Source organism: Pieris brassicae, chromosome 8 (assembly GCF_905147105.1).
Source record: "Pieris brassicae chromosome 8, ilPieBrab1.1, whole genome shotgun sequence".
Taxonomy (NCBI): domain Eukaryota; kingdom Metazoa; phylum Arthropoda; class Insecta; order Lepidoptera; family Pieridae; genus Pieris; species Pieris brassicae.
Window position 1 is genome coordinate 7558470 of NC_059672.1, and position 12847 is coordinate 7571316.

The 12847-nt window shown below is 35.3% G+C and overlaps 1 protein-coding gene across 1 annotated transcript in view; it reads left to right on the forward strand.

Moving 5' to 3' along the window:
• The window catches only part of LOC123713424 (aquaporin-11), a 28514-nt gene that overhangs the window by 11781 nt on the left and 3886 nt on the right, over positions 1–12847 (forward strand). The window contains exons 2-4 of the mRNA XM_045667083.1: positions 3239–3422; positions 7063–7185; positions 9172–9323. Of these exons, the coding sequence (XP_045523039.1) occupies positions 3239–3422; positions 7063–7185; positions 9172–9323 (459 nt within the window). The remainder of the gene's footprint in view (positions 1–3238; positions 3423–7062; positions 7186–9171; positions 9324–12847) is intronic.

A 12847-nucleotide genomic window follows, 5' to 3' on the forward strand; every position in this document is an offset into this window, starting at 1 on the left:
ATGCCAACTGGCTTTAATAGTAAAAACATGAGTTTATAACATAAAATTAGGGGAATGGGATTGGGAAAAAAACTAAATTGGCTTAGGGTTCTTAAATCTAAGTGAGACTTCAATAGTATAGTTTTTGGACATTATCGGAAACAAGAATGTTATAATACAATTTATAAACGTGGGGAAATTTTGGTAAAATGTGAAGATTGCTAACATTTGGTTTACGCCTCTAATTATAATTATATGTAAGCTAACTAATGTTAGGTTACATAACTCTCGACATAATTTGATTATGACTCTTGGAATGCACGACATATTGAGATTAGTATGTCTTAGGACGTCTCCGTGAATAGGTCATAAATTATGAAATAAACCAGCTATATATTATATAGTCCTTACAAACGTTGTGTAATACAAAAAAAATTGACGATTAAAAATAGTGGCGGAGAGTTTATTGCCAGTTCATCTCTTCGCATGATCAAATTAGAAGCATTTTTTTTGACGTTCATAAGTGTACATTGTGTTACCAATATGAATAAATGATTTTTGACTTCTTGGTAATAGATAATTTGTGTAGTGTGGATCTGGATGTATTATAAATGAAGTTGTCACTTTCTTAACATAACTAACGTAATTGTCGTCTAACGCACGAGTGTGTGGTGAGAAGATTTTTAATGACAAACCTGGCCTGAAACAAACTGAGAAGATGTTTGAATAACGTAAAGGTTTCCATATTTTTATTAGTCTTTGGCATCTGTTACTTTACAGCTGGTAAAGGAGGTTTGTATACGTTGGGATTAATTGTTAAATAATTTGCTGCTGATTTTTCATACACTTCTCGAATAGTATAAGTTATAGTTAGAGATGGGTTTTTATAATTAAAATCGTGTATTTTCTAACTTAGGGAACAGTATAATTTCATGAATTAGATCCGTAGATTTGTTGAGATAGTATTAAAATCTAGTAAAATATACAAAATTTTGTGTCGTACACAAAATACGTATGTACCTGTCATTTTCAAATAAAAAACATGTGTGTTTGGCGTAACAAGATAAAAATGTTTTTAAATTTTTTATCTTTCGCTTTATTCTACGTCCGTACAAAAAACTAACAACAGAAAAAAGGTTTTGAATACATTGAAAGTTTTACTATAACGCATTAGGTATCTAGTTAAATAAAGATTATTTAAATATCAGGAAAAATATTTCATCATAATTAATGAAATTGTCATTTTTTTCTTTTGAATGTTGACTTTGTGATTTGATTATGAGAGTATTTTTCCCTAACGCACCAAAAGAAGTATAACTTCAATTGACAGAATATTTATTAATTGTGGACAAAAGAGTAGCTGCTGTGATTTCTGGCAGAATGAACAGCGCTGTGGAACAACTCCGCTCCTCAGCATAATGCTGAGCCAGGGCCAATTACAACTACAGCATTACACAATTCAATTTTCATCATTTTTTTTGTCTTTGATTATTATTATTTTATATGGCTGTGTGTGTGTTTTGTTAGTAATAATTCTAGTGTAAGACGGTGTGTTATTATAATTGTATTAAACATCGGAATAGACGCGGGTATGCCCCATTGAGAATTAAAATACAATTAAGAAACAAAAATGAAATCAAATTGAAATGATTACAATACTCACGTATTTAAGCATATCTAATTGGAAAATTCGGTTGAATTGAGTTTGCCGAGTGCTCTCGGGACAATGCCAACATTTGAAAGCTTTAAGTAGTCTTGAATAATTTGTAACGAAGTAGCTTTCAGCGCTTGTTGATTCACTTCAGTTTGAGTTTTGACATCGTAAAATTAGGCCCAGGGGTGACTTTTTAAGTGTTTTTGTTAATAAAGTCTTTAAAGCGTTTAATGGGAAATACAGTTTCTGTAAAACTTAGAATTATATGATATAGCTGACTGAAAATAATTATAACATTGTTGCTATACATGATCACACAGTCATGATCAAATAGCTTATTATCCTAACACCTATTGAATTACGTTTAAACATTAATTATGTAACCTAACATTAGTTAAGTAACTACATATAGTAGTATATCATAAATATTATTATTATATATTAATAGTATATATTAATTAATAACTAATATATATATAATTAGAAGCATTAGTTCCACACTCACATTCTCGTTTCCGTTAATGTCCAATAACGTAAGTCACTTAGATTTACGAACCGTTTAATAAGTCAAGTTAGTGTTTTGTTTATCCAGCGTCGCAACATATTCACACTTTCACGTTTGGTCACAATTTCTACGTCCACCAAAGCGTTGATATTCATCAACACTATTATAATAAATTAAAACAAAGTTACTTGAATTAATTACTAATTTCTTTTAATTAAACAAAATAGAAAATAAAAACAAGGCATGATAATTGGTTAAAATCTTAGGTACAAATGCAAAAATATTAATATATAACAATTATAAATAGACCAAAGGGGGCTTAGTCATGAAGTGAATGTAGAAAGTGGCAGTCGAGAACGCTAGACTTATAAGTCCTTACTTATAATACTACCTTTAGTATTAAAAATCAAAACCTGTCGCTTCCTATAGAACTACGAGACGTTATTAAGAAATTGAAACTAGTAGTAATAAATGAAAACAATTTAAATTGTCACCACATCCCAAAGAATGCTCGGAATTCTTCTTACAGATAAGATATTCTCAAGAAATTACAACAGGCAATATGGCAGTACAACTAAAACAGTTCTGTATAACGTTCAAGTGATATTGAATACGGCAACATTATATAGAATATCTTATATGCCATCCATTCACAACGCATCAAAGATCATTCACTCGAAACTTTGGATTCATTAGTATAGAATTTTCTCATAGGCCGGTGCATATAGCGGCCATCAGCGACTTATGAAATTTAAAATTTCTGTACAATCTGACATCTCAAGCCGGTGTTACGTTCTTATAAAAAAAATCAATGTCGCTACAACCGATTTAGGTCTGGATTTCTGTCAGGCAAGAAGGTGATATGCCTTCTGAGCCTGACATATGCCGTCGACTATTTGAGTCTAAGGCGAGCCGGTTTCCTCACGACGTTTTCCTTCACCGTTCGAGCGTTTGTTAAATGCGCACATAGAAAGAACGTCCATTGGTGCACAGCCAGGGATCGAACCTACGACCTCAGGGATGAGAGTAGCACGCTATAGCCACTTGGCCAACACTGATATAGTGTGGTGTACTTTAATAAATCAATTATTTATTTTCAGGTAAATAGAGATACATTCGCGCCTTTAGTGGTATCAACACTCTTTATCCTGCTGACATCGATTCTAGCGCATTGCGCTCGACGTCTGGTGCAGAATATAGTGAAAGACCCCTTCGTCAGGTTACTCTTTGAGGAGGCAATAGCAGCAGCTGAACTATGTGGCTGTTGCTTTGAGTTGATAGTCGGTAAGTACCTTACGAAGCCGCGACAAAATACTATATTTTTACTATTTATACCTTATTTTTGTATACATACTTCACGGTGTCTTGTCGCAATTGCCATTGCAAATAAAAATAACAAATAACTAGTAGGCGAGATTTTTTTTCACAGCGTGTCTGTATTTAAATAATTCTTTTGTAAAGAGGATTTTGATAAGATAGGCTAAAGGAGTCAAGTCTGATTAAAAGATTAATAGGTCTGTTCAAAATCCTCCAAATAATGTATAATATGAGTAGGCCATTAGCGGTTCTTGGCACGACCACGATTATTAGGTTTTAGACATGTTCATGTTAACCGATTCAGGTATGGATTTCTGTCACGCAAGTAGGTGATAAGCCTTCTGAGCCTGACATATGCCGTCGACTATTTGAGTCTAATGCAAGCCGGTTTCCTCACAATGTTTTCTGTCACCGTAAAAGTAGTGCTGTTATTATTTAAGTTGTTCTGCTAGTTCGTTCGTTTTGCATATCAATGACCTGTTGAGTATTGACAACATCCATTGCTAAGCGGACAGCATCATCGACACATTATATTCCGGCCACCCGAACATGTCTCGATCTGAAGTCGACGAGAACCTTCACAAACTTGTTTTCGAAATTGAATCGATACTGGAGAAAGTTTCTGTGTGGGGTTGTAGCAACCTTGTTAAGTTTAATACTACAAAGACTCAGGTTTGTTCGTTTTCTGCCAAGAAAGATGTCTCCTCAATTTGGGGGCGCTCGCCTTCATACGTCACACAGCCTTAGTATACTTGGCGTTGGCATTTCGAAAGATGTCCAATTCTACAGTTACTTAGAAGAAAAAGCCAAGCTGGCTTCCAAAAAGCTGGGTGTTTTGGGTAGTTCTAAGCAGTACTAAGGTACAACGTATGCAGCTCTACAAGGTTATATATATATACATATATATATATATATATATATATTGCTCACATCTCTGGGCTGGTGCCCCCAATACCATTTTCTTCCTTGTGACCATATTCAGCAAAGGGCTTGTTGAATTGTCAATCTCCAATGTCTTACTGATCGGCTGGATTCTCTCTCTTTACGCAGAGACATTGCATCTCTTTGCGTTTTCTATAAAGTATACTACGGTGAGTGTTTTGAAGACATATTCTTTTGCAAACTAGCGAACTGTGAAATCAACTCCTGCTGGGAGTCTTCCCTGAGAGATACGACCTCCAACTGTTCAAAATTCGAGCGTACTCCCTCAAAAGCCGACAACGCGCCCACTAAAAATGGGTGTCTATAGGCTGCGATGACAGCCATTGTTGGGCGTCCCACAGGCTCGTTTGGGACTCGTTTTATTATATAAAAAAGTACACTGAACTAGTAAAAGGCAAGCTATTACAAATTTCTCTGAAACTACACGTGTTTAATCTAGATGCGATTTAGCCGCGCTTCTCTACATTATGCACAATAACGCGCCCCAATATATCGTGCACTTTGCGAATTTTACAGTTAGTGGGATTAATCAGAACGTGCTTAATTATAACGCTAATACTTCGTTATAATAACATAAGGACTACTATGAATATTTATTCAAATACTTGTGACGGCTGGGTGCAGTATGTTCAATCGCCGGCTGTGCGCCATTTTCTTTCTATGTGCGCTTTGAAATTTAGCTCGAACGGTGAAGGAAAACATCGCGAGGAAATCGGCCTTAGACCGAAAAAGTCGACGGCGAGTGTCAAGCACTGAAGGCTGATCACCTACTTGCCTATTCGATTAACAAATTATAACGAAAGAGATACATATAAAAAGGTTGCAGGGTCATGGATTTTTTTTTAAATTTTACTTGTGATTCACCAACATTATGTGCTATCCACCTTACTGGTTATTCTTTACCATATCTTTTAAAATTTGAAGTTATTCATTTTGAATAGGCCTTTCTTGTGGTACAATTCTTTACCAGAAAAAGGATGTATGAAATACAAAAACTCTTACACAATCAGTAATAAGTTTATTTCTAAATCAAGTTTAACGACCGAGATTAAGATTATGGCGGTCTTTAACAGTATTTATTTAAGACGGTTATGGTCCGTTATCGCCAGTTAAAATTGTGTAAAATAGATGCAATAAGCTCAAAGCTGCTTCTTTTGACAATTCCTGTAAAAAACGACAGCGAGACATATATTTCACAAAACAATTTTAAATTGGGCTCCATATGAAATAATATTCTTTCATTACCATGTTACATTATATCAAAGTTATTAGGTCATTTTAATAACAGACCGGTTGGTGGCTGTGGGTCTAGGTAAGCCGGTCATTGGCTTAATCTTATCCTTCACCAAACACTGGCACCCTTTTGGACCCTGAATCACTTTGCATTGCCATCAGCCCCCGCTAAGGAGTACATAGTGCACAAGTGCCCATATGTACTCCCTATAAGTGTCCCTGGGGTTTTGAAGTAAGGACCTACATTGCCAAAAGAGTGTGGGTCGTTTTTCTCGTCACGCCGCTCTCTTGCCTCCGTCAATGTTCCAGCAAATTTAGGAGCCAACAGGCATCGCAAGATACCATGGCAAGCGACGGGATGAGATGTCGTTGATCCCTTGAAAAATGGGACGGGCTTTATTATGGGTGCTACTCGTGTGCCCTGTCTCAGCTTCTCGGACAAGCATGAAAGCTGGAGAGCCGCAGAGCAGTCAGAAAATTATTAACGTCGCAAATATCAGAGACTTTCCTTCAACTTCTATTTTGTTCCCTTTGGCGTAGAAACTCTTGGTCCGTGGGGGAACTAGTGCACAGTAGTATCGGTGATCAACGAATAAGTATCGCAATACAGCGCAATGTTACCAGCGTTAAAGGTACACTGCAACAGGGACCAAACTTATTAAGTTTGTTTTAAATCGTATTATTATTATTACTATAAAGTTATGAAAATTGTAAATACAAATTATATGTATGGAGGATGGTCCATCATGATCATAGGTCTTATTCCAATAAGGACTTTAAACAAAAATTTTGAACTAATAATTCAGTAACTAGAATTAAAGTGGATTACTTTAACTTAACTTATGTTAAACATAACTTAAACTCATGGCATGTAAGTAGATAACATACTAAATTAATGGACTTTGTCGAAATGTCGGATAAAAACTTAACAGATCTATCTTAAAATTTAAGAACATAATGTTCAACGATCTGTAGGTACATTAAAAAATTGTCAACTATTTATATATATGACAAAAGATGAAAATCGAAAACGATAAAATAATTTTGCATTAATGTTTACGGCCATCTCAATTTTGTAAACATGTAAACGACGTTAAACAATCACAAAACCTTGTTTAAAGAGAAGTGAGTTCACAGATTACAGTGTAAAAAAATCATATCTAAAATATATACATATAAAGTGATTTTCCTATAATTAAAATTCTACGCATTAAAAAACCTAATGTTTCTTGGTTTTTGTCAATTAGCAATATCGTTTTTCAAACATTCTGTTTAAGAGCGTAATAATATATAAACGAACCACAACATCTTGACTTATAAGAATTGATTACTATTTTTACAAACTAAATTAAATATATACAATATTTCAATAAACCTTGTAATTTTCGGTAAATCAATCTCGTTTATTTACAATATCGTAAATGTTTTTCAGTTGCTGACAACTTTGGTGTAGCCACATACGCGGTATACCTTTTCGCACTCACTATCTGGTGGTCACTGAACTGGGGAGAGGCAACAGCCTGCCCCTATACACACATTGAGGATGTCATTGAAGGTATGTATTCTATTGAGGTATTCAATAGGTAATAATTAGTAAACAGAACAGTATTTGAAAACAGAGTCCACAAAATCGAGTATAATAATGGTTTGTTTTTGAATTATTTGTAATTGTTTAAAATAATTACAAACTACTCTTAACAAAACCCTTTGAAGGCTTTGACATAAATCAATAATGTGTTTTTGTCGTAATAATTAAAACTGTACGAGAAATATTACTATAATAATTCTGGATTCAATATTGTGTTAAATTTGATTCTTCTTTTGTTTTCATTTTGTTTAGATTTTTTAAATGTTTTGTCCCGTTTTACCACTGAATAAAAATCGTGGAATAGAAAATGTATCTATATTGGATTATATTAGGTCCTAACATATGAAATTGGCGTTTTGTCGTACTGGCCACTTTGACCTCAAATACCTCCTCTTTGGTTAGGAATTTCAAATTCAAATTTGTACAGCTATTTACTTATGTATTTGTGCTTCGATGACCGTCATTCATTTGTTTTTTTCTTCTGTTTTTTTTCTGTTTGCGTCACTCATTTTACAAAATGGAAAACTTAATGGCACTAGTGCTGCGGAAACGACTCGAAGAGTGAATGATGTGTATGGCGGTCATGTTGCAAAAGAAAAAACAGTTCGTTTTTGGTTCCAACGTTCGTTCTGGAAATTTCGCCCTGCAGAACAAGCCCCGTGGACGGCCTGAGACCCAAGTTGATAATGAAGTATTGAAGGCTATTGTGGAAGCGAATCCATCGCAAACTACGTCCGAGTTAGGTCTGCACCGCAGGCTGCGGTGTTAGTGATAAAACTGTTTTAATTCACTTGAAGCAAATTGGGGAGATTAAAAAGCTTGAAAGGTGGGTACCACACGAATTGACTGAAGCAAACGGCAAACGCGCGCCGACTGCTGCGTTACATAACTGAACCGGCACAATAATGAAGGTATTTTAAACCGAATCATTACCTGTGATGAAAAATGGATTCTTTACGATAATCGGAAGCGCTCAGCGCAATGGTCCAACCATCCTGGCCAGCCAGCCAAATTCTGCCCCAAGCGAAAATTAACCCCAAAAAGTTACTTGTAAGCGTTTGGTGGACTAGTGCCGGTATTGTTCATTGCAGTTTTCTCAAATCTGGCCAGACTATTACGGCTGATGTCTATTGTCAGCAATTGCAAACCTTGATGGAAAAGCTAGCGGCTAAACAACCTAGGCTGGTCAATCGCTCCACGCCACTGCTACTTCACAACAATGCTAGACCACACACTGCACAACAGACGGCTACCAAATTAGAAGAGCTTCAATTGGAATGTCTAAGACATCCTCCGTACTCCCCGGACCTTGCTCCAACAGATTACCATTTTTTTCGAAATTTGGACAACATCTTGAAAGGGAAAAAATTAAGATTTTATTGATTCCCGTCCGACTGGTTTTTGTTCCTCCCATACAAAACGCCAATTTCATATGTAAGGACCTAATATATAATCTGTAAAAAAATATTATAGACAATTTGTTTGTTTGGTTGAGCTCACTCAGCTCACAATTAATGGTTCGAATAATAAAAAGTCCTTGTTATCTTACATAGTCCATCTACGGAGGAAGGAGGCTTTATAATATCATGGTATTAATAGGAGAGGAGCATAAATGAAAGGCAAATTTTTTTAGAGCTTTCGTAGTGTGCAGTGCGTAAAAGTTATGCACAAACCGTGTATTATGAAAATGATCCTCAAATTTTCTACTAAAAGGAAAGCTTATATTATTACAAGTTGGTCTCACTAAAATTGTAATTAAATTTATTTTAGGCAAAACGAGAAATACGTATGTTACTTTATCTCATGAACCAAAACTCTTACGGTGATATTCACGAATTGTATAATAGCGCATTCAATTTAACAGAGATAGACAAACACTTAAAACAGTACAGTAACGCTGGTTGATGGTATATGTATTTTAAACATAAAACATAAAGTACTGGTATATAACAGGTCGAGGAGATGTTCGCAAAGCTATACTCAAGACTTGGGCGGAGTTGGGCGGCGGAATGCTCGTGTTCAAGTACGTGCAAATGTATTGGGCGCTAGAGATCTCTGACACGCACAAGGATAAGGCAGTAGAGGACTGTTCGGCTGATCTACAGGTAGTTCTTTCGTTTTTTTTAATTTTTCTCAACCTGTTCTATGCTTAAACGGAAAGTATTGTTATTGAGCAATAGTAGTGCAATCCTAGTGTAAGGGCTAGTGCACTTTCTTATTACACAAACCTTATGTTTTTACGAGTTGTAAAGATTCTTCTTTCTGTTGTAATACTTTGTTAAGACGAAAAGGCAGACGTCGATATCAAGAATATGTGTGACGTGATGCAGAATTTGCAAAATTTTTAAATTAAAAGGGTTTGTTTGTGTTCAGTTTGGAAATGCCGTTGAAAAAGCGGACGTCATTTCAAGTCGATTAAATTGAATCATGTAAAATAAATTCATAGAATATTCAGTACGATTGCTATACAGATATAATGATTAATATGACATAATCAACAAATATATGATATTGTTACGAGCTAGGGGATCGGATAGAAAATGCCGTTTCTTCAAGGCTTTATTTCTTGATAAATCAATGAGGAATTTCAATTATTATAGCTAGGATAGCTACTGAGTAGCGATTGCACAATTCTAGAACGTCGGAACTCTTTGTCTCTTTTGCACATTGCTCCGTCCTTATCGAACGGCGTTCTACAGTGCTTATCCTAGCTTCGAGAAGGTTCCGATCTTCCCTCTCTCTCGCGTATCATTTCGTCCTTGTCCCACACCTAGAAAATTCGGTCTAGAACATTCCTTCATCAAAAACTAGACCTGAAAACGCCTGCTGAAAACTGCACCACTCGACTACACGTGTTCAGAATCGGCCTGAAAAATCCAGAAATATTGCAGTCGACCCGTCTTCGTAACAATATATATATTTATTTATACAGGTAACACAACTTTCTCTACAGCTGTGATACTTTTGACATTCAACACCTTTTGTCTTCAGTCACCGTGACCACGCACGCTGTAAAGTACGCGAAATGTCGAAAAAATTATATTTAAAATTATGTAAATAACTATAAGTTTATAATAATAATACATAGCTTCAATCCATTCTGTTTCCACCTCATCACTCGTAGAATTGGTATAAAGTCCAGCATGACGACAAAAGTGCTGTATAGTGTAGGTGTCACTTCTTCCCAGGATTTAGATTTAAAAAATAGTGAAAGCAGCACATTTACAGTAGTTTTGCCTTCAGATTTGACCAGCTCCAACAATAATTTCCTTCTGTAGTGACTCTTGAGGCTATTAATCACATTCTGTCATTGTCTGTGCATTGTCTTACATACACTAATCGTATTTGGAGGAAGAAACGCCAACTCTATGTTTTCAGAATATGATAACGTATAGATAATCCATGACACCTACTTATTAGTCATTGTCAACAACAGTCTACACGTGTAAGCAATACCAATTTGTAAACAAAAGAACGATTTGTTTAGAAATGCATGGTGCCGACAGTCGAGTTTATTGCGGGCTACGATGATAAAGCGACAATAGAACGTACACAGCTGCGCAGTTTTTACTAATTTAAGCAACGTAAAAAGTACTTTATTACTCAATTGTTGTCGTTATTGAGATTGTGATGGGTGTGTAGACTGTATCATTGTATGGAAGACAGGCTAAACCATTCAAAGCCAATTAATTTCAACGCCTTAGGGAGTTAAATCGAGGAACGTTATATGGAGTTTACACTGTATCTTTAATATTATTATTTGCATTTATTAGAACGAACCTTGAACACTTCGCTGTGTCTTTCATTTCTGCCATTGAAACTTTATATTGTATACAAAATTTGCCAGATGACTAAAATATTAATTTAATTCTTGACGTCTCCCTAAAACGAAAACCCGTGTTAAAGAAAATATTAATGTTATCTAAATACATTTTGTTATTACTTGTAGCCTCATAACTGGGGCATGAGGTGGTGCCCATACTTGGTGGTAATATTTGTTTAGGGTCGCCGTAACACAGAAATCGTTTCAACATTATTTATCTTAAAATCAATTACACAGACGCAAATGCTATACAAAATATTACCTAACAGTGTCGTAAACATTATCGGAAATATTGGCTTGGCGTGCGATTATCATCCCTAGTCGTATATTCAAACCACGGCTTTTATGTCTATGTGCGTGTTTAATATTGGAACGGTGAAGGAAAACATCGGGAAATCACAACAATCACTTACATGCCCGTCAGAGAAAAAAAATATCACAAAGCAGATAACTGAGGCCAAGGCCAGGGGTTGTAACGTCAGTGTTTTGTGTAAACCCTTAGGTTCTACTATAGATATTTTAGATTGACGTCTTTTGTTTAATTTAATTCGATGGGAAAGCATCGTTTCTATTTGAACACACAGGCACCTTAATCCGGGTTAAGAGTGTACAAGGCTCTTAATCTTATAAAAAAGTGCAAAAGTAATTCCTTTCCAGACAAGGCTGCGTTTTTCTAGACGACAGTCCTAGAGTCCGTTAGGAGACAAAAAAGCACAAGAAATATTCATTTGGCACGGCGTAGTGTAGAATTTGTTTTGGGCTTAGAATTCGCGCTATATAAAAAAATAGGACCTATGATGGCACGTTGATAATATCATGAGGTATCTGACAAGAATTGATTTTAAAAATAAATAATAGGACAGTTTTGACAGACGCGGAAGTAATAATTCGCGCCAAGCTTCGATATGCTTTCTAAGTCTATTTTCCCAAAGCTTTCGAGCAGTGTAGATAATAATAATATAGGAAAATCCGCTATGAGATATGAAGACAGTGTATATTAAAATTACAAAATCGATTTCCAGGTTACTACACAAACTATTATCGTCACTTAGCTTCTATTTACTTGCAATTGCCTGTGAATGTAGATAACATGTTTTATTTTAAATAAAACTTATTTATTTATTTATTAAAGAGTTGAACCAGCTGCCCACTGAAGTATTTCCAAACCAATTCGACTTAGGGTCCTTCAAGAAAAGAGCGTACAAAATCTTAAAAGGCCGCCAACGCACTCGCGAGCCCAGTGGCATTGAGAGTGTCCATGGGCGGCGGTATCACTTAACATCAGGTGACCCTTCTGCCCGTTTGCCTCTATTACATAAAAAAAAAGTTTGTGAGGTAGTTTGATTGGACCTCAAACTCTCGAATGCAAACTTTTTCATGGTAGTCGGAGAAAATGCGTTTCATACGAGCCGTCACAATTACCTATGCAAGCCCTGGCGTCTATATAGTTACCTAGATATATATAAAAAAAGGCGACTAATAGATTAAGGATAGGTGGCGCTTATCTCCCACTGCGTATTCAAATTGCAATACAGCATGAAATCTGTCAGTTAACATCAATTTGGAAATCCATGCGAGAATTATACTTTGATTAAAAATAGATTAAATTAATAGAAAATGTATATATTGTATTCAACTTATTGGTTATTGATTTAAAAAGAAATTAATTTGATTAAAATTGCTCTGCTGTAAAAATAAATATTGTAATGAAAACGATATAATCGGTAAAATTACTATTGTGTGGGCGAATGTTGTGGTTTTTCATATTTTCATTAACTATAATGAAAATATATTATTTTATACAGA